Source organism: Octodon degus, unplaced genomic scaffold (assembly GCF_000260255.1).
Source record: "Octodon degus isolate 3935 unplaced genomic scaffold, OctDeg1.0 scaffold00020, whole genome shotgun sequence".
NCBI lineage: Eukaryota > Metazoa > Chordata > Mammalia > Rodentia > Octodontidae > Octodon > Octodon degus.
In genome coordinates this window covers 13904786-13926556 of record NW_004524596.1, presented here as the reverse complement: position 1 = coordinate 13926556, position 21771 = coordinate 13904786, and the positions used below count along the sequence as shown (strand labels likewise).

Below are 21771 nucleotides of genomic sequence, written 5' to 3'. Positions count from 1 at the left end.
AATGTTAAAAATCCATTTTCTTGGGAGGGGGCTGTACCAATCATTTCTTTGAAAGGCCGGCAGAGTGAATGCAGAATCGGAGATTTCCTCTCTGATTTCAAGAGCTGGCATGGCATCTTTGCTGTGTGCAGCCAAGGTGTGGTAATTAATGACACTAGCCTTCTTTCCCTTCTTTGGAAGCTCCATAGCTTAACTCAGTAATAATTTTAGTACAGTTACATTTACATGCTGGCTACAGATGCTTCCCATATTTTGATAAAAGTTCTAATTGATTTCTGATGTCATTAAATAAGACACCCGCTGACTTGAGAAGAAGCCAGGCTACTGGGCTCAATCTGAAAGTTTCTGTGACCAAAATAGCCCTCTCTTGTAGGCTGTTCCCTGTTTCCATCTCCCCAGATGACATTCTCTGGGGCTGAGCTGGCGTACCTGAGCTTCCTCTTGTTCTCTGTATTCCCTGACATGAGGAGGAGGAGCACAGTGAAATGATACATGCGGAGAAGAACTCTGAATAAGGCACAGTGAATGAAACAACATCAGCTCGTCTTCAGGAATATTTTGAAAAACTTGCGACAGACTCAGGATCATGATTAAAATCCTGCATTTTAAAAAAGGAAGCACCTTTTGTGATCTCTTTCCCTTGTGTGAAAGGCCAAGATGGTGATTGGCTGGTTTTCCTTCCTGAATTTTTTTTCTAGGTCTGTCAGGCAATTAGCTGGGTGGGGCTCTGTAGAGCACACAAGTGCCGCTGAACAATATTAGCTCCTGGGATTCTGGTACCTCCTTCCTCTTCTGCGAGCGGCCTGATTGAGCTGCAGTGAATTTTATGTTCAAAAAATTATACAGTGGAGGTAGAAAAAGGAAAATCAAATATAGGTGTGTGTGTGTGTGTGTGTGTGTGTGTGTGTGTGTGTGTGATTCTGTGAACATCAAAGCCACATGTGAGGCTTTGGCATGTGAAGGGCCTAAAATTCAAATAAATGGACTGCCTCCCTCCCTCCTCATACAGATAGATGTAAGGCACACCAAAAAAAAAAAAAAAAAAAAAAAAAAAGCCAAAGCAAACACATCTTCCACTTTTCCTCTCAATTTCTAACGGCTGTTAACTGCCCCTGAGCAAATCAGCTCGACTGCTAAAGTAGCCACAAATTATGCTTGCTTTCTTAGTTAAAATACAGTTCAATTTTCATGAACTCTGTGTACATATTAGTAAAGCATAATCTAATATAATGAGGTTTGAACTGTAATAGCATAGCAGGAAAAAAGAGATAGCTCTTATAATCCTAAATAAAAGGAAATAATGAAGAACTGATAGCTGTTTCCAGTGGGGGATAGAGTTAACTCCTCAGCAATTAGGATGGGCACAGTCTCACATAGGTACAGATGATATTGGTCATAAAAAAAGGGTAGGCACAAACCTGAAGCCAGAAGTTAGTATTTGTGAGCAATGTCTAATACATTAAATACCAAATTATTTACTTTATACTGGTAAATCTTAGTGAAAATAATGGTAAGAATGCTTGAAAATTATTATGAGTTAAACGTTCTTATTGCCTGGACAGTGCCACAAAACAGTCTTCTTTACTGGGAGGTGTCCATAAAAATCTATGGAAAGGTAGGGGGAAAACAGATAAAACCTGTGGCCAAAGCAATGAATTCACATATTTCTACTTTTCCTTAATTATTTATCATGCGTGTGTGTGGGGACCTCTCTGTTAATACCCCATGCTGTCTTTCTTTATATCAATTGTTACTTGGCCGGGGGAAAAAGGAATGAGCACAACAAACCCGCTTTCTATCTGAATAAGGATACTGCTGATGGCCTTTTCATTCCCATCAGTTAACAGAACTTCTCTGACATCTGCAGAAACAGCAACCTGAAAAAAAAAAGGAGCGGAGCAAACAATGAGCAAACGCGCTTGTCTGCGTGGAAGTGAAGACAGGAGTGACAACCCTTCAGTATCATGCTTCCTCACCTATTTCTCTGTAACAATCTTCAATCTTTTTTCATTTTATGTCTGCATTATTTTAATCATTCAATCAAATCAGTCAATACTTTTATCATTCCATTTGCGGGAGCCTCTATCTTGCTATCATTCTGTTCGGTAATTGCATTGTGACAGCGGATGATGGTATTCTGAGAGGCTTTCATTTGTGGGCTTCTGTTTATCTAGTAGAGCCATCATACAAGGCTGTCACTCTGCCTTTCAGCCTGCTTCTGTCTGACTGCCTGATGCCCTTCATATAACTTTGCATTGCAGGCAGATGGCTTTGTGAGGGTAATTTTTTTGTGAGCTTTGACATGCTCGCACATTGGGCTGTAACCTCGACACATTGTATAAGAGCGACAGGTTTGTCAAATGCCAATCAGTGTAACAATATGCTTTTATTTGTAGAGACATAAAAACTTGTCTAATGCACTGTGCTGCTACATAATATCTCCTGAATACATGACTCAGAACCCAGAGAATGGGGAACGACGTTCCTGAATGGCCAATCTAATTCAAAAGAATCTAATTACTGAGCGCTCTGGATCATGTTTGTTGGTGTAATAATGCAGGCAAAACATTAGCAGCTATATCATGGTGCTCCAACTGTGATTTGCCAGGCTATTCCTGTATCTTAGCAAATGGGACTATAATCTAAAGGAAAAAAAGAAAGAAAGAAAAGAAAAGAAAAAGAAAGAGAATAAGAAAAAGAAAAAGAAAAAAAAGAAAGAAATGCTTTCGCTATAGCAAAGAAAGACTGCAAGGCCTGGAATGTCACAACAAGCAATATTGACTACACAGAGGTAAAATGTTTCTGCTCATGGAGGCAACCCTAAAATCAATATGATCCGAAAGTAAGTCAATCTAGAAGGTCTCTCAAGGCCCGGCAGCTTTGACTGCAGCCGATGCTGTTGACGGTTCTCTGACCCAGCAGTTGGAGGCCCTGGAACATTTTTCCTTTTGTTCTTCCTCTGAATGGGATTGGAATTGAGAAAAGACCTACCATGAGCCCAGCCAAGCATGTCATGCCACCCCCCAGCTCACACACAGCAAGGTCCCTGAAAGAGAGAAAAGAAACGGGAGAACCCATACAAATTAGATGAAAATGGCCAGAGAGATATATATGTTACAAGAACAAATTGCCATCTGCAGTAAGAACGACACTACCAGGAAGTTGTGGAGACACGACTGGGCTACCTCATGTCGTTTTGCGTTTTAAAAATAATTATGAAATAGAAAAGTCACAAAGCAGGCAAATCAGTGGGGGTTCCCTCATTAGTGTTCACGGCAACATTGCCACCGCTGAGCTGAAAAATCTGAGAAGGTTCCCTTTTTTTCCCCTTGTCAATGGCGCTGTCTTTTAGAACTAAACTAGCTAGAGTAGCGAAAGATTATTGTTAGGAAAGGATAACACTGTTAATCCACATTCATGCTTTCAAAAACAGTTAGACAAGTAAATGAAGAATATATGTGAGTGTGTATATACCTATATTATACCCCACGCCACACACACAAATAAATGCAATCCTGAATTTAAAAAAAATCCTAAAACAAACTGAAACATTTTGGAAAGTCCAACCATCCCCATAAAGCACAATTACACAAAGAGCATTTAGCAATTAACACTTAAATCACAATTGACCCCAACACAACACTGCGAATAAACAATGCAGGGACATAATGTGGTTAAGCCAGCAAGCCCAGGCTGAAGTAATGAGCGGGCTTTGGCTCCCCTGCCTGCGAGTGAAGCGGCTGGGAGTGAAAGCTGGCCGTCTAGCGTGCCACTCTGCACTTACCTTCCCCTTTGTGCCTAAATATCAGCCCTCAACGTGGGACACTGTCGCCCCGGCCCACGGCTCGCTGATTGGAGCTCCAGTCAAGCTTAAGCACAGCGACATGAGCAAATGCCAGACTTTCAGGGCAGCTCTGCAGCCCGATTCAGAACTGCCCTGTTCTTATTTTATATGCTTAGACTCTTGAGATTGTTTCTTCTTCCCAATTCAGGAAGTTTATTACCTCAAGAGGAGAAAAGAAGCAAAATTAAAAGGGGTGGGGTAGGTGGGGAAAGGGGAGCAGGAGAAGCCAGGACAGGACATTTGCGTTTGGAAACACACTTACAGAGTACTTTTAGTTGTTCAAAGCAATTACAGACTGGTTGCTAAATTTGGACCCACAGAGCTTCAAAAAATGCACATTATTGACCCCGTCTTTTAAGTACATATTGTTAAAACACACACCACGGTCGCTAATGACTTGTCTGGAGTCCTTATGGGCTGTGCAGGGAGTATATACTAGATAACTTATATAAGAGAATGAAAAGGAAAAACCTATATTTTCTGGGTCTACTAAACAAATTTAGAATTTTAAAATTAAAGAAATTTTTTTCTTTTCCTTAATCCCATCCATGGGTTGATCTATAATTCACACTAACAGTTTAAAACACCCATTTCTGTAGCATGATCCAGTTCCGTCATTTCTATTTCACAAGCACATATGACAAGTACATAAAATACCTTTAAAATCATGGTAGGATGATATTTTTAAAAAATAACAGTGATGAGGTATTTATTTATCAAATATTCTGTAACGACTTCTCCAGTGGAAGTTTAAAGAAGTCTTTATTTTTTTTGTGTGTGTGGGGTTTTTTTTTTTTTTTTTTTTTGACCTCTGCAATCAGTAAGGATTGATTGGAGCCTCACTTTTGTTTCCCCCAAATCAAAGTGAAATAAAATGCCTTGAGTGGAAATCAAAAGACTTTGACACATAACAAAAAGCTTGCTGTGCGATATTAGTACCCAAAGGCAACGCACAATTCTTTTCAGAAGCAACATGTGTTGACTGTGAACTTTTTCCTTTCTTCCTCTTTCTTTCTAACAATTTAATTTGAAGAATGGAAACGAGGGCATTTTTAATATGCTGATTCAATATCCATGATGGGGATAAACAAATCCCTTTTAAGTGCAGCTCTGTACCTGAATATATTACTGTGCTTGAGGCAGTAGTAAGCCAAAACCTCTTCAGACGGCCAGATGCCTGGAAAACACAAGAGGATAGATGTTTGGATTATAGAAGTCATTCTGATACGAAATGGCTTTTAAAAATAAGGCTCAGACAAGCTATTCAACTGCAATCAAACTTAACAGAGTTATTACTTGTCATATGTCATGCCATATGAATTTCTTTGCTGGCTGTTATTACAATGGTGAGATTTACAACCCTTTGCCCGTCAGGATAATAGTCTAATAGCCTAAATAAAATTTTCTAAATCCCAATTACAACAAAATAGCAAAAGACAGTAGTAACCAAAATTATAAATATCGAAACCTGTATTGTGATGATATTTTAAGTGGTTCTTAACCTATTCACGTAAAACCACTCAGGAGAAGTTGCGGGCCTACGCTATACACAGGCTGTCAGGCAAAACACAAATGCAAAAATCTCTTTCAGGAGTAAACAAAAACACTGAGGCCTTTATATCTGCTTATGTCTTTTCATATTAATGTTTTAAAATGTAAGTATTTCTTTAATTAAAAAATTAAACTGGAGTATAAAATTAAGAAATTAAAAGGTCACTGACTTGGCACATCTTTTAACAATACTCCTACATACTAACTGGTACAATTGGAATTTTTTCTAAAATTATTGCCTATAAATTTATTTAGAAGACTTAGTTTTCATGAATGGATACAGGTCACATAAAGCAAAGTCAGATAGATTTGGTATTTTATAGTTACTAATGGTTATCACAGGATGGCAAAACTAGAAGTGGTCTTAATTTTTCTGTACACTTTTTGTTCCTGATTTTTAGACTACGCATGTGCTGCTTTGACAGAACAATTACCTAATAAAAATTATGCCCACCCCAACTAATCGGACCCAAAGACCAGGCCACAGGGGTTCTGGCATGCCTCAGCTGAGGACTGCACACAGTCATGGGAAGGACCAGCCCACATTCTGTGTCAGCACTAAACACTCTGCTGATGGGCCTTGGCACGAAGCTGAAACACACATGAAAAAGACTTCGCTGCCCCCCCGCCATGAATCTCCAACTTTCAGGAGTAAGAAACCCAAGCATCTCAGAAAGGATGTCAAAGATGCAGGAAGTAACTCAGGAGACACAACTGATCCACAAAGGGGTAGCGGGGAGAGGACTCTACACAGCAGGTACCGCAGCAGGCTCGGTCACCATGGCATTTCTGGTAGGAGTGACAACTTGGGAATAAGGAAAATTAGCAACAGGTGTTTGGAATCATATTTAGGAGGAAAGTGAGAGAGGAAGCGGAGTGTGAGGACCCAGATTTGCTGACCTCTGGTCGATCTGCCATTCCCTAGCTGAGAGACCTTGGCTAGGTTACTGAACCTCTCTGCGTCTTGGGCTCCTCTTCTGTGAAATATCATAATTGTAGTATCAACCTCAGAGGATTGTTGTGAAGGTTAGTGAGTAAAATACATGTGATATGTTTAGTACATTTTGCTTCTACACACACCAAAAAAACACTGTTGATGTCATTCTTGCAAAAGGGGTTAAAGGAGTGAAATAAAGACTTTGTGAAGCCTAAGCAATTATTCCCCACACTAGAGAACATAGAGAACCATTTTTATATGCTTCTACCCTTGAGCTTTGGCATGACCCCAAAGTCTTAATACTCAGCTTTCCTCCCATAAAGAGAACTATACAAAGACTCAAGCACAGAATAAAATTCTCTGAAGGACGAGCCTAAGACAGTGTTTTACACGAAGGGGATATAATCACCTTAAGAATGAATTTCTTTATGCCTTTAGTAGATGGCTTCAAGGCTTAAAAAAGTAATGATAGGGGAAGGATATTTAACTAAAATTTAAGCCTTGATTAAGTATAAAAATGGGACTTCTAAAATGCATAGTCTTTTCAAATAGTTTTATAATTTTCCTTAAAAATTATAGGAACTGATTTTTAGCTAAATTAAATTCAAAAAATACAAAGAACAAAGTAAAAGAGTTACCTAAAATTCCACCCCAGGAACATAATCACTGTTAACATTTTGGACATCATTCCAAAAAAATCTTTCTTTGCATAAAAATGTTTTACATGATTGGACTCTTCTCACCGAGGTATTCAATAATATGCTTTCACCCTACCCACTACATGGCAGAGGTAGCTTCCCATAACAATACAACAAACTCTTACTTGTAATAATGGCCTAGACATTCCACACATGTCTCAGAATTCATTTAATCTGTGCTTCCTTGGTAGTCATTTAAATTAGTTTTGAAGTTTTTGATACTATGAGATTATAAATAGTGACTCAGTAAGGACACACTGTCCTGTGTCCTTTTCCCAAGATACAGCTGTCTCCTTACATCAAATACTTAGAAATAGGAAATCTAGTCAAAGATCAAGAACATTTCACGTTCGAAAACATGGGTTGAATATTTCTAACCCAAAACTCTGAAATCTAAACTAGTCCAAGATGTGAAACGCTAGGAGTGCCAAAATGATGGAAGTTCTGTGCCTGTCCTGATGCGACACAGGCCAAGCAAAAACGAAGGCGCACTAGAAGCGCTGTAAATTCAACGGCAGGCCGTCTGATCAGGTGAACGTGAAAACATACATGACTTTTGCTTTTGAACTTGGGTTCCATAGTCAAGATATTTCATTATGTATATGTAAATGTCCAAAATGTTTAAAAATCCAAAATCTAAAATGTTTCTGGTACCAAGTATGCAGAACATGAGATTTTTTTTTTTTTTTTTTTTTTTTTTTTTTTTTTTAATGTATTTGGTACAGGGTCTCACTATGCAGCTTGAACTTGTAGAGATCCTCCTGTTTTCAGCCTCCCCAGTGCTGGGATTCTAGGCATGGGCCACCACTCCTGGTCTCAGTGGCTGACTCAGTGCATGCTGGGGCGGGGCCAACATGGCACGTGTTGCCAGGGATAGAACCCTGGTCCCTGCGCTTGCCTAAGCAGGCGCTCAGTCCACTGAGCTATCTCATGGATCCTCTCCTGTACCTAACTGTTGTCTGCAAAATTTGTACCACTAAGATTTGTACCAAGCTCAAAAAGAATGTTTCTTCAAACCCTCACCAAGACACGGGTTTTCCAACTTGTCTTATTTTTATTAGTTTGTTAAATTCTTGAAAGTTATATATTGCAAATCAAAAAGTCAAGACAATAATAAATGGTGAGGATGTAGAAAAATTGTAATTATCATTCACTGCTGTTTGACATGTAAAATGATGGGCCAGCAAGATACCTCAGCGGACTAAAGCGCTTGTTTAGGCAAGCTTAGGCAAGCGCAGGGACCATGACACCACATGCCACACCAGACCCGCCAGACCTGCTCCTAGGGCGGGCTGAGCTGGTGCATTGGCGTGAGCCTGTAATCCCAGCACTGGGGAAGCTGAAAACAGGAGAATCACTTTGAGTTTGAGCTGCATAGTGAGACCCTGTAACAACCAAATACATTAAAAAAGAAAAGAAATGTAAAATGATATAATCATATTAAAAACCTATCTAGCAGTTCCACAAAACATTAAAATTTAGATTGACACATGACCCAGAACTTCTACCTTTAGGTATATAATCAAGAATAATGAAGACATATGCATACAAGAACTTATGCAGGAAGTATTCATAGTAGCATTTTAATAGTCAAAAATGTAAACTAAAATCTCCATTGGCCGATGAATGGATAAATACAATGCAGTATTCACACAATGGACTATTACTTTACAATGAAAAAGAAATAAATTACTGATATATAGTGTGACATGGACAGAACTTAAAAAACATTATACTAAAAGAAAGAAACCAGTTACACAAGACCACACGCTGTATGTTTCCATTTATGAACTCTCCAGAATAGGCACAGCCATAAACACAAGGTAGTACAGTGGCTGTCAGGGCTAGAATGATCAGGCGTACATGGGTAATGACCACATACAGGTTTGAGATGTCTTCTAGAAAGGATGAAATCTTTAAAAATTGTGGGGAAGGTTGCACAACTCTGTGGACGTACTTACATCCATGGGGTGAGCTGTGTGGTGGTGTGTGTTCACATACCACGTAAACATCTATTGTACCTGCTCTTTTGAAATACATCTTTCTCATTGTTATTTGTGGGAACGTAATGGTATTTTTCTTTTTCTTTTTGTGTAACTGGGGCTTGAACTCAGGCTCTTGCGCTTGTCGGGCAAGCACTTATTCTACTGAGCTATCTCCCCAGCCCCATAATGGTATTTTTCAAAGGATATATGCTACACACAGCCATAGTTTTAAAAGCCACTGAGTTATATGGTATTAGAATTCATTTAACCTGAGCCCTCTTGGTAGATATTTAAGTCACTTTCAAAGTTTTCATATTATGAGATAAAGGGCACTATTCAGCCCCTCTCCCCAGTCTTCTTCCTTTTCCAGAGAACTCCACCTTGAACTCATTTGATTGCTTCTTCTGGAAATTACTTCCATGTTTCTCCATAATACATTTGTTCTGCTACTACTTGATTTTTCAGTTGTAGGCAAAATCTAGCAACTCCTCCATAATGAAAGATATAGTTGTTTTGCTTCTATCTACACTCTTCTCCCCTGCTGTTCATTCATCCCACCATCTGTTTAATATTGTATTATAACACTGTGATTATTTTAAATCCCGTATCAGGGATCAAACTTGGGACCTGACACTTGCCAGGCAGGCACTTATGTTGCTGAGCTATCTCCTCCCCGGCTATATCTTCATTAGATCGCTCCTCACTGTTGATTTTAGTAAATGTACATGCAATAAAGCTGAGTTATGCAGTAAATTATGACTAATCTTTCACGGGCAACTTTTTGTTTTTCCTAGATTTCATAATTATCTTCTTTTTTTCTCATTTGCTAAGATTTCTACAAATCACAAACTCCAGCCACCACTTTCTTTTCTCAGCAAAGTCATTCAATCCTGGTACTCTACCAAGCCCACGAGAGTCTGCAGGCACCTTCCAGCCGACCTCAGTCTGCAATGAATGTGCGCTCTTCTCAGCTCCCAGCTTAAAGCCTGGACTCTGTCTTCATCACCATCCCGGCCTCTTTGCTTTCTCCAGCGATCTCTCCCATCCTTCATTCTTCCTCTCCATCCATCGTGGCGTACTTCCCCACTTCAGTACCACATATCCTTAGGAGTTTCTTAAAGAAAGGACTGGAAGAGGTAACTGTGATTACGAGATTCAGGGAGTGATTTAAATCTAGAGACTCCATGTCCTACAGTTCTTGAAAATTTTCTTGCAAAGTTCCATTGGTTTTTTTTTTTTTTTCCTGGTACCAGGGATCAAACTTGGGACCTTGTGCTTGCCAGGCAGGCGCTTAAGCCACTAAGCTATCTCCCTGGTTCTACTGTTTCTTTATTTTCACATTTTTGTTCTTTCTCTTGAACTTTTATTTCTTAGACACTGAATCCCTTGAACTTGTCCTCTGATTTTCTGATTTTTTTCTCTTATTTTCTACTTTCTTGACAATGTTCTCAACTTCATCTTCCAGTTTTTTATTGTTATTTTCCTTTGTGCTATTGTTGCTGATGGCAGGTCTCAGAACAGTTCTTTATTTAGAGAATCCCATTTTGTTTGTTGAATGCAATATCTTCTCCTCATTAGTTGAAAATAGTAATTATAGTTTGTTTTAAATTTTCTTATCTTGACATAGTGTGTTTCATTCAGATTTTTTTGTTTATTGATTTTGATATTTGTTGCTTCAAAAAATTTCTCAGATATCTGACAAATTTCTCAGCTGGAGAAATATCTAATAAAGATATAGCCGGGGAGGAGATAGCTCTTTCCAGCTGGAGGCCTGGAGCCCACGAGACAATGTCTGACGCATGTTCGTATTGAGGATCTGCACTGGGAAGGCGCAACGGCCAGTGGTGGATGCTAAAAAGTCTGCACCTGTGGGATGAGGGATCAGTGCCAGCAGGCTGAGGGATCCGCACTGCAGCCAGGAAGCAGCGCTCCCCCGGATGGTACCACAGCCATCCTCAGCAATGGCGAGGTCCTGAGCTCCTCCGGGAGCTGAGTTAGCATCAGGAAAACCAGTGCAGCAAGCTTCTCCGGGAGAATCAACAGCACAGCATCTTCCCCTAGAGTTTTCCTCATGTTCTCCTGAAGACTGCTGCCTTCCGCTCCAGAACCACACTGATTCGGTTTAGCTGGATGTTACAAGCTGACCATTGGTTAATCCACCACATGGGCTCAGCATTCAGTCTGCATAAATTCACTTAATTTTTACAGCCTGCTTTTGGAAACTTCAGTTTAACTCTCTCCAAAGAATAAAGCATTTCCTCCTTTCCTGGATACATGGCATCTCTTCCAATTTCTTTTGTCACAGAGGAGAGATGGTTGCCCAGGAGTGTAGACTGAGGATATAATTTCTCCTTAAACAACTTTCAAAAATTATCCTATTTTAGTCTCCCGTGAATCCTACTCCTACGAGTATCTGGTGCTACTTATTTCTCAGCTTTTCTTACTCTTTTTCTTTTTGTTTTATTTTTTCTTTTTCGCAGTACTCAGGATTGAACTCAGGACCTTGTGCTTGCCAACAAGTGCTTATTCTACTGAGCTACCTCCCCAGCCTTCTTTTATCCTTTTTGGAGAAAAGATTTCCCCACGCAGTTCAGGCTGGCCTTAAACTCACTTTGTAGTCCAGGCTGGCCTCAAAGTCACAATGATACTCCTGCCTCAACCTCCCAAATGCTGGGATTACTGGCATGTGCCACCATGCCCAACTTCTCACCTTTTTGAGGTTCCACAAATATCAATTGAGTTGACTCTCACTTCTCAACTGCTGGCTTTGTCCTATTGGCTTATTTAATAACTTCTGATCCATTTCCTTCCAGTTTCAAAAATTACACTGATGTATTTTTTCCATTCTATCACCTGTGTGGGTTTATGTCTTTACAACATCCCTCTAAAATGATTTAGTGTAGTTTCTCAAAGGAATTTATTTTTACTGTATTATTAAATCTCCAAGTCTACCTGAAACTGAAGAATATATTAACTTCTGCATATAAAACTGTGGGCTACTTTTAGAATATGATAACTATTCTTATCTCTCCCAGCATGCATTTCAACATGAACACTTCTGAATGGTGGAACTGCAGTATATGATCAGGAAGAACAGGGACTGGACGGGTGCCATCAGACAGAGAGAAATTGGAAAAGCAATGCAAACAATTTCTAAAGGAGATACAAGCCAAGAACATTAATGGTAATGTCTCAAGACTTTTTTGTTTCACTGAGAAAAGTCATTGAGCTTTTATTAACCAATTATAGGCATTCTTACTATACATTTGACATTGGCCAATGAGACTAAGCTAAATGACCAAGTTACATTTTTTTTTAAAGGTTTATTTTTTTTTATATTATTTATTTATTTGAGAGAGAGAGAGAGAGAGAGAGAGAGAGAGAGAGAGAGAGAAAGAGTGTGTGGCCAGCTCAGCCCACCAGGGGGCGGGGCTGGCTGGCATGTGGTGCTGGGGGATTGAACCGCGGTCCCTGATGCTTTTGCTAAGCTTGTTCCAAGTAGGTGCTTTAGACCACTGAGCCATCTCTCCAGCCCACCAAGTTACATTTAAGTATGGATTTAAAAAAAAGCACCATTAAACATTTTAATTAAGTTTATTCTAGATAATGTTCTCTAAACTCATGACAAAAAAATAGGTCCCTCCCTTAAATGTTACTCAGACACAGGTTGCTTCTTACGCCTTACTGGTTTCTGTATAAGTCAACTTTCTTTCTTTTTTTTTCAGAACCAGGGATTGAAGTCAGAACCTTGCGCTTGCCAGGGGAGTGCTTATTCCACTGAGCCATCTCCCCGGCCCTAAGTCAACCTTCTTTCTTAAGAGAAAAGGCCTTTTTTTTTTTTTTTTGGTGGCTGGCTCAGCCCACCCTGGGGGTGGGGCAAAGGGGTCCTATGGTGCTGGGGATCAAACCGTGGTCCCTGCACTTGCCTAAGCAGGTGCATTAGTCCACTGAGCTATCTTGCCGGCCCCAGAAAATGCCTTCATCCACTGAGCTTCCCTAAAAGCATTAGCTAGACAGACGTGTCATTTGGAAAAAAAAAAGAAGCTACATTTCTATGGGTATTTGCATTTGTCACATTTTTGTCCAACAAAGGCTTGGTTCCCTGCAAGTGTTTCTATCAGAACTGAGCCTGCCTGTGGAACTTGGTAGAATGTAGGAAGCCTAAAGTGAGCCGACACTAAAATATGAAATGTCAGCTGTCACTAGGATGGTGAGGTTGGCAACGTGATCTATTTAATATATGCAACTGCTTTGTTGTTTGTAGTGAAGTAGCTAGTTTAGAATTATTTTAAATGCCATTTCTGTTGTTGCTGCTGTTCATCTGGAAACAACACATCCATTATTGACCTGAAGGCTGAGCGAATCCTAAAATTAAATGACATGAGTATCTAGCTAGGCATGGGGCCCTCTAGATCACTTCTTGAGAGCTTTTTGCTTCCCCATCATTGAGGTTAGAGGGAAGTCCTAAGGCTTTGACAGACAGCATCCAACGAGGAGCCCCGCTGGCTCCTGCTCTCACTCTAATGGCTCGTGCTCGCTCTGCGAAGACAACACTCCAGTTTTCACAGCAGAGACATGGCTTTTCTGTGATCGGCTGATGTCCACTAAAGCAGCACCTTTCTCCACTTCCCTTCAACAAAATGATCATGTGCAACAAGGCCTCTTTCAAATCTGAGGCTTGAGTAAAGAGGCCAGCACACCCTCAGCTGAGCTGCTGAACATTCCGGAAGAGTAACGCATTGGCGGATGTCACTAAAATGAAAAGGTGCTCATGCTGGGGTAGGTAGCTAAGTTTCTTGGGCTATTTTCTGTGTTTGTATTGTGTCCTTGTCCTTCAGTCTAACTTACATTTCTGCCTTGTCACTGATGTCAACTTAAAGTGGGCATCAAGAAAAGCATTACAGATATTCATCAGGTATCTATTATATCTATGGTCCTGCTGATAAGCAGGGACTGAGACTGTATAGTTACTGGGACCTCTAACTAGTTGGAAGAGACATTAAATAATCACACAAATAATAGGACTAATTACAACCATAATAAGTGTCACATAGGAAAAACAGAGGCTGCTTAGGAAAGCACATCACAGGAGACCCAACCTAGCTGGTGAGAGGATGAAAGGGGCCATAAGGGGACATGGCCTGCAAGCCACAATCCAGTGGATGCAGAACCCCATAGAAGAGGACATGGAGAACGGAGCTGGAAAAAGTGGGGCACCAAGGAGATCTTCGTGAAATAGTTCTGAAGAAGGAAAGGGCTTCACGTTCTAGGAGAGGAAATAAGGTCAGTGGATGGGTAGAATGAATCAGCAAAGAAGAGAGCAGTACAAGATGAGTTTGGCAGGGTAATTAAGGGACAGAATCCACAGAAATGTCATCAGCAAATCCATCCAGCCACATCCAGCGCAATGCTAACTCTAATCAGTGGACTCATTTAGTATTGCAACCCTTAATTCCAGTATCATAAGCCCTACATCCAGCCAGCTCTGAAAAGCCCCAGCTCTGAGCATATGAGGCTTTGAGGGGACATCTAGGAGCAAACAGTGACACACAGGCTCAAAGGCCATACGAAGAATCACAAACCGTACTGTAAAGGTAAATACGTCTTGAAACAGCAGAGAGGTAAATGTTAAAATTTACATTTAGAAGGTAATCCTGGCTACTGTAAAGAAAACAGGTCGCAAGGAGGCCCGAGGAGGCAGGGTAAGAAGTGACTACATTTATCCAGGTAAGAGTGATGGTGGTTCGGAGAATGGTTAGTGGAGAAAAGTGGAACGATCTGTGATATATTTAGAAGGTACAGTGACAAGACTTACTAGTTAATTAGATGAAGGGGGTGGGAAGGGAGAGGGAAGTGTCAATTGTGACTCAGGTCTGTGGTGCGAATAAGTGGGTGGATGATGTACAGCAGACACATACAAGATTTTCCTTCAATTTATATGAGCTGAGGAGGCTGGATTCATGGTGAAAAAAACCCATCACGCAGGAGCCTGGAGTTTGACTCTGGCTCTTCTCCTAACGAACTGTGAGATACTGGGAAGTAATTTTGCCCTTTTGAGCTGCAGTAGCCTCATTGCAAAATGATAGGCTTAGGTTAGATTATGTCTTAGGCTATGTCTTTGGGTTATTTCTACAGGGTCTTTGGGCAATACAAAACTACAATAGAAAATTAGCTCTCATATTCTGGAGTTAAGAGTTCAGCTTGAACACTGGCCCTTACGGTTCTGTGATTTTAGCCAGGTACTTAAACTTTTTAAGCCTCTTCATTCATTTGTGGAACATACAATTATTAGCAATCATGCCTGTCCCAGAAGCTGAGGACACAGCAGTGATAAAACACAACCTTTCCCTAAGTAGCTTAATAGAGGCAACAGACAATAAAGAAGACAGTCTCCGATACTGACAAGTGCTGCCAAGAAGATAAAACACGTTACTGCAACAGAAAATAATCGGGGGTGGGTGTGGCTTCTTTAGCCAGCATGGGTGGGCAAGGCCTTTGTCCCCTCCCAGGGTGCCATGAGGATAGGAGATAGGAATGCGAAGGCATTTGCAGCAGCGCTGGACACATGACACATTAGTTAGGGTACTGTCACTGGGGCTGTTATCATGTTGAAATACTTCTATTCAGGAAAATACACAGGCCAAGGAATTATGTATTTTCACTAAAGCACCTATATATACATATATGTTTATATATGTATATATTTGTATACACATTTGATATATCTATATATGTAGATACATTTGTATATATTTGTTGTATATATGTCTATATACATATATGTGTATATTTACACATACATATATATTTATATACATATGTACAAATACACACACACACACACACACCCTCTATGTATTCTCCTGCTCTGACCAATTAACACACATGCTCTGAGCAATCAATTACTAAGCACAGGCCTTCCCCCGTTTTTGCAGCTGGGTCACAGAGCCTACTAGTACCCCTGAGTAAAAAGACATGTCCATATAGCTTAAGGCAGCAAGCAGGTAGAAGCCTGCCCAGGGACATGCTGTCCTTTCATAAATGTTGACACTGCCCGGGCATTAGGAAGCGGATGAGGAAGCTAAGAAAAAAGGAGATTAAGGAAACTCCATCAAATCAGACAGATACTTTGTTACAGAGTTAGAACCTGAACCCAGTAAACTTGGCTCTTGGGTCACTGTTCTTAACGTCTGGGCAGTGCTGCCTTCCAATGAATTATAAAATCAGAGGCCACATACATAGTTCTGCAATTTCGTTGCTTTTTCTCCTACTCTTGGAAAATCCAACTGTACTATAAGCAAGACAAAGAATAAACATCTGGAGATGAAAAGGGGCACAAAAAACTACTGAAGTCATTTCCACAGAACATTCTTCATCTGGGGAGACAGCTCAGCAGCCTAAAAACCTACCTGGCAAGCTCAAGGTCCTGAGTTCAATCTCCGGTACCCAAAATAAAAAGAACTTCTTTGAAGGCTACAAGGTAGTCTGTTGCTGAGAGTGCTCTGATTAAACACTGACTCATCTTAAAAACTTAAATTTGACTTCAGATGCTTCTCAATGTACTGCTGCTGAGCTATGGGAAAGGTGGAAGGGGGTCGCAGCCTTGTCCCGACACCAAGGCAGGGACGGGAGCACAGTGCCTGAGGACTATCCCCCGGAGGCCTCAGCATGGGTCTGACGGTCAGCATTAGTGCAGCTGTTGGAAAGGCAAGTGAGTGGCAGATGGGCAGCACCGCGGGGACGGGACCAGCTGCAGCCTCGACCACGCTGCAACCGCTCTTATGGCGAACACGCCGCCCAGAAGGCAGCCGTCAAAGCTTGGGGACCTTACTAAATTATTTAACTTTTCTTGCCTCAGTTCCTTATCTGAAAGTGCTAATAACATCAACTCTATAATACAGACTGAATATTAGCAGAGTATCTATAAGTGTTCAGTTCCTGCTTGCTGCTATGATTATGAGTATGATTATGATTACTATTACTACTACTACTACTACTAGTAAGACAGATGGCAACAGCACCACTTACTGAATATTTACTAGCTGGCGATACTGGACCTTATACTTGGTATGGACTATTTCACTGAACTCTGAAAACAGCCCCGTAAGTCATGGACTCTCATGATATAGCTTCCAGGTACAGGGATGTGTACAGCAGAACTCCAAGCCAAGGGGTCAAGGCCTGGATTTGCACCCTACTCTTCTCTGGAGCCCCAATCACACCATGCTGCTCCCATAGAGTGGCTGATCCTGGAGCCCCTGGCTAGTTTCTAGTTCTCATGGCTCTGCCAATAACTAATTTGGGAACACTGGACAGATCATAGATGGGCTCTATTTTCAAGCATGAGGTGGAGGCTCAGACTGATTTCTGAGGGCTCTTCCAACTCTAAATCCAATGGCTGGAGATCACTATATTTATACTTTTCTCCCCACCTCCTCCACCAAGAAACATAAAATTGTCAGTGGGCTCTCACCCACACCAATTTAAAGAAATTAGATAGATGACAATGTTTTATTTGTAGTGTAATCTCAGATTTAAACCTCCAACAGAAAATATTTGATACAGGGTTCAAAATGGTCCTGGGAGTGAAACCTTTATAACACGCTATTTTAACTGCACTACAAGTTCCTTCTAAAATCAAATCTCACAGCTTCCCCCCAAAACTATATATTAGTTGTGAAAGTTCTTTTCTATAGATTTATTTTTTTATTGTTATTTTAAAATCTATTTAGTACAGGGTCTATATGGTCTCACTACACAGATTGGACTCATAGTGATCCTCCTGTTTTCAGGCTCCCAAGCGCTGGGATTACTGGAGCACACCACCACGTCCAGTCACATTCACCTTCTCAATACACCCTGGGGGTGGAGCCAGCATAGCATGCCAGGGATTGAATTCGGGTCCCTGCAGCCTGCCTAAGCAGACACTTTAGTCCACTGAGCTATCTGGCTGGTCTTTATAGATTTATTTTTAATTGACAAATAATAATTACATACATAATATGTATGGGAAATCAAAGTGGTTTGATGTAGTTAATTGTGCATATAAAAAATGGAAAGCCTCTCCAAGCAGAATTTTCCCGTCTGATACTGCACACAGTTCTCTGCTGCATGATTTTCTCAGATGAATTTCCTCCATCTTAGCATAACAAGACTACCTTTTGGGCAGAACAGATTTTCCCAAGGACTCAAAGCACGGGTTGCAGGGCATCGCCTAAGGTGTGCTCTCCAAGCTGGGTGAGAAAATGCAACAACTTCAGTGGTGAGTGAGGATGGTAGAAAATGAGAAGAGTCATTTCTAAGGAAAGTGGACCCAGAAAATCAGACCAGAGAGCTCCTAGCAGGAGGGAAAACATGACCTGGATTTCTCTAGAAACACTGAACTTCTGTGAAAAGGAGGAGGAGGAAGAGAAGGAGGAGCAAGAAGAGGAGTAGGAGGACTTGCATTGCATGTTTTCTTCCAAGGGACATCTTTCCCCAAGAGCCTGTTGTACTTCAGTGTCCTCAGAGTGCAGGGATCAGGCCATAATTCCCATGAAATCACCCTGCTCCCTTGAAAAACAGAACGATGTCATGTCTTGAAAATCATGCAAAAGCAGCAATGAGGCAAATGGAACAGAGCAGAGAAGAAAGTAGGAATGGTTAGTATTGTCCCTTATCTTCAATATGGAGCCACTTCACCAACAAAGACGTACTCTTGTTTGATGGCAGACCAGAATATAAAGAGTGAGCTTCCCCAGAGCTACCAGTGACTGCGGAATTTCATTTCTAAAGGAGCTTTCTGCCTGGGAGTCCAACTTTGTCTCACTTGTAAGAAAACACTGGCTGAATTTTAAATAAGTTGCAAGCCACATGGTCCATGTGGAGTACATGCTCTTTGAACCTATGCACGCTTTCCTGGGGAGAAAATGGCACTCGGGAGGCACCTGGCATGGAGTGAAAGCACCACACACATTTACTAAAATGCCCTGACATTATGCTAGTTAGACACAGAACTTGCTTTGGTATGTTGTCTGGAAGGTATATATCCTAGTGTAGCAAGACTGCCTTATTCCAAGATCTTCTTACAGCCTATAAGAAAGAATTAGTGCTCTGTGGGGAAGGGGAAAGAAGGGTGACTGTCTCCTTTCTCCTATACCAGGAATTGGCATTAGTAAGCTCCAAAAGGTAAAAAACCATGCTGCAAACTGATATACTAAGTGTGGCAGCATTGGGCTGGTGAGATAGCTCAGCGGACTAAGCACCTGTTTAAGCAAACACAGGGACAGGGGTTTGATACCCAGGACCACATGCAGTGCTAGCCCTGCCCCTGGGTGTGCTGAATCACCCCCCGCAGACCCAGTATGGTGGCACATGCCTGTAACCCCAGCACTGGGGAGGCTGAAAACAAGGATCACTACAAGTTGGAGCTGCATAGTGATACCGTGTACCAAATACATGAAGATAAAAAATAAATAAAGCAAATAAGGTAGCATCTCATTGAGGTTCCATGGAAGCCTACTTGAAATGCATCCCTCTCTGCCATTCCACTTGCAAGTAAGTATATGATATTCAGGTAGTGAAGGAGGAGAGGAAGAAGGGAGGGGGAAGAAACAAGGAGGGCAAGCTGAGGATCTCAGCCTTGTGCAATGGCCAGGGCTCTCTCCATCTGTCCTTCTGGCCTCTCAATTCATTATTCATTGATGTGAAGGAAAAAGAGTCTGCTCTCTAGAAATTTCTGCTGCTGCACAGACATGGACAGCTCACCGCAACCAATGTGAAAACATAGTGCTGAGCACGGCTGTAAACACGGCAGTCTTGCTGCATCAGGGCCATCTACAAATGTCTCCAGCCAACTTGTCTGATTGTCTTTAACACCTCTTTTCTATGTTTTTTTTTTTAAAGAAATGAATTTGATTTCATTTTTCTTCCCCAGTTTTTAAATAGTCATTAAAAATTAAACAACACTGAGAAAAGCCTTTTGTGATTATAGCCTTCATTCTCCTGCAACAAACTGGATCTATAAATTTACGTACCATTGTAGATGTAAATTACAAAATTTATATTCAACTATATTAAAACATCTATTCCAAAAATGATTACCAGTTGTGAAAAGCAGACAGGCTTATCACTTGCTGTCAGTTGTTCATGTCTAGTTAAGCAATAATGTGCTGAAACTGCTCTTTTGTTTTGTGTAAGAATTTTGGCAATAGAAGAAATGAACACTCGGTTAATAAAAACTCAGGCTGCTTTTTGCTTTGATGGAGGAAGCAGCTGCCTGTTTTCATTTGCTGCAGAGCAGCAAAACCCATCAATATAATAAGCAGCTTAGATGCATCCATCCACAGCATCTGTAAGCATATAGGGCTATTCGCTCAAAACCAAGCCCTGGTTTAATTTTAACAAAGATGTGTCTGACATATTTGAAAATGCATTATAATAGGTTTTGAAACACGAACAATTTCTCTTTTTTTAAAATACTTTTTACAGATTTGAAAGGTTAGTATATGTAGCTGAATGATAGCAAGGATAAGAAACAGACCAAATTGTGAGGCCATCCTAAAAAAAAGGCAATGAACAGAGTAAACCAAGAAGTGGTTATCTGGTTCCCTTCAAAATGGAAGTAATTAATTTAAATATGATTTCATTCATTTGTGCATTCATTCAAACAAATATTTACTGAATCCATATATATATATATATTGCAGCGAGCTAGGTATTAAGGCCAGACTTTCAGTGAGTTCACTCTTCAGGGGAGAAGATGAACACGAAAAGTAAGCGGAACAATGTGGCAGACTCAGAGACACAGATATCTAGCTTTACACTAGTCTTTTATTTTAAAAACTCAAATGGGCAGATAACAGAGTGGAAACTAATGTAAAGTTAAAAATCAGACACCATCTCCTCTATTATACAGTTGCACACTTCATTAGACACACTTTTAAGCAAAGACAATCTAATAGAAAAAAACTGAATTATGCTCAAACACTTGTCAAACTGTTTACTAACGTAGCCAAGAATTACCACATTTTGGAGAGAAAAGTTTTAGGATTTTAAGTTTTGTTTGGACAACCTCTAATTTTACAGTAACCACTGGTGACTTTTATATGATCATAAATACACCACGCAGTAAGCCTAACAGAAAACACAAACTTTACAACAAATTACAATGCCCTACAGTAGGCTTCAGCTAAAAAACAGGCTAAGAGATTATTTTATTTTAGCGATGTGTGGTATTCCAAGAAATCAGATAATCCCAAATCCTCCTTTTTCTGATTCAATATTGGATAAATGAGCATTTGTCGTGACCAGCTAGGAACCTGTCTGCTGGGATTCAGGAAGAAAAGGTTAGCCATCAATTTATAAGGATATACAATTTAAATCTAAAAGTCTGTAATGGTTACTGTAAAATTAGAGGTTGTCCAAACAAAACTTACAATGTGCTCTCGGAAACATTAATATTCCCCCAAATGTAGAGCTGAAGGGTTTCTTATTTAAACATGCTCATTGCAAAGAACATCTATAATGTTTGGGCTTTTTGGTTTAAATAAATAAATGTTTTATTTTGGAATGATTCAGATTTATAGGAAAGCTGCAAAGACATACAGAGAGTTCCTGGGGTTCGCTGAGTTTCTTCCATTGTAAACAGACCCCCACACCAAGAAACTGAGATGGGTTTATTTTTAACAGAGGATCAGTATTAAGAGTCCAAGGTATCTGTCAGAAGGTCACAAATTGAAGCTAAAGAACAATATTAGCATCCTTCAGATTTTTCTT

General features: G+C 40.4%; 1 protein-coding gene across 2 annotated transcripts in view; it reads right to left on the bottom strand.

The window, feature by feature from the left end:
• The window catches only part of Camkmt (calmodulin-lysine N-methyltransferase), a 440203-nt gene that overhangs the window by 62331 nt on the left and 356101 nt on the right, over nt 1–21771 (bottom strand). The window contains exons 4-6 of one of the 2 annotated variants that reach the window (XM_004627671.2): nt 4961–5021; nt 2992–3046; nt 1814–1877 (exon numbers count right to left, since the gene is read on the bottom strand). In XM_004627671.2, the coding sequence (XP_004627728.1) occupies nt 1814–1877; nt 2992–3046; nt 4961–5021 (180 nt within the window). The remainder of the gene's footprint in view (nt 1–1813; nt 1878–2991; nt 3047–4960; nt 5022–21771) is intronic. The other variant, XM_023711214.1, reaches the window with a different exon arrangement.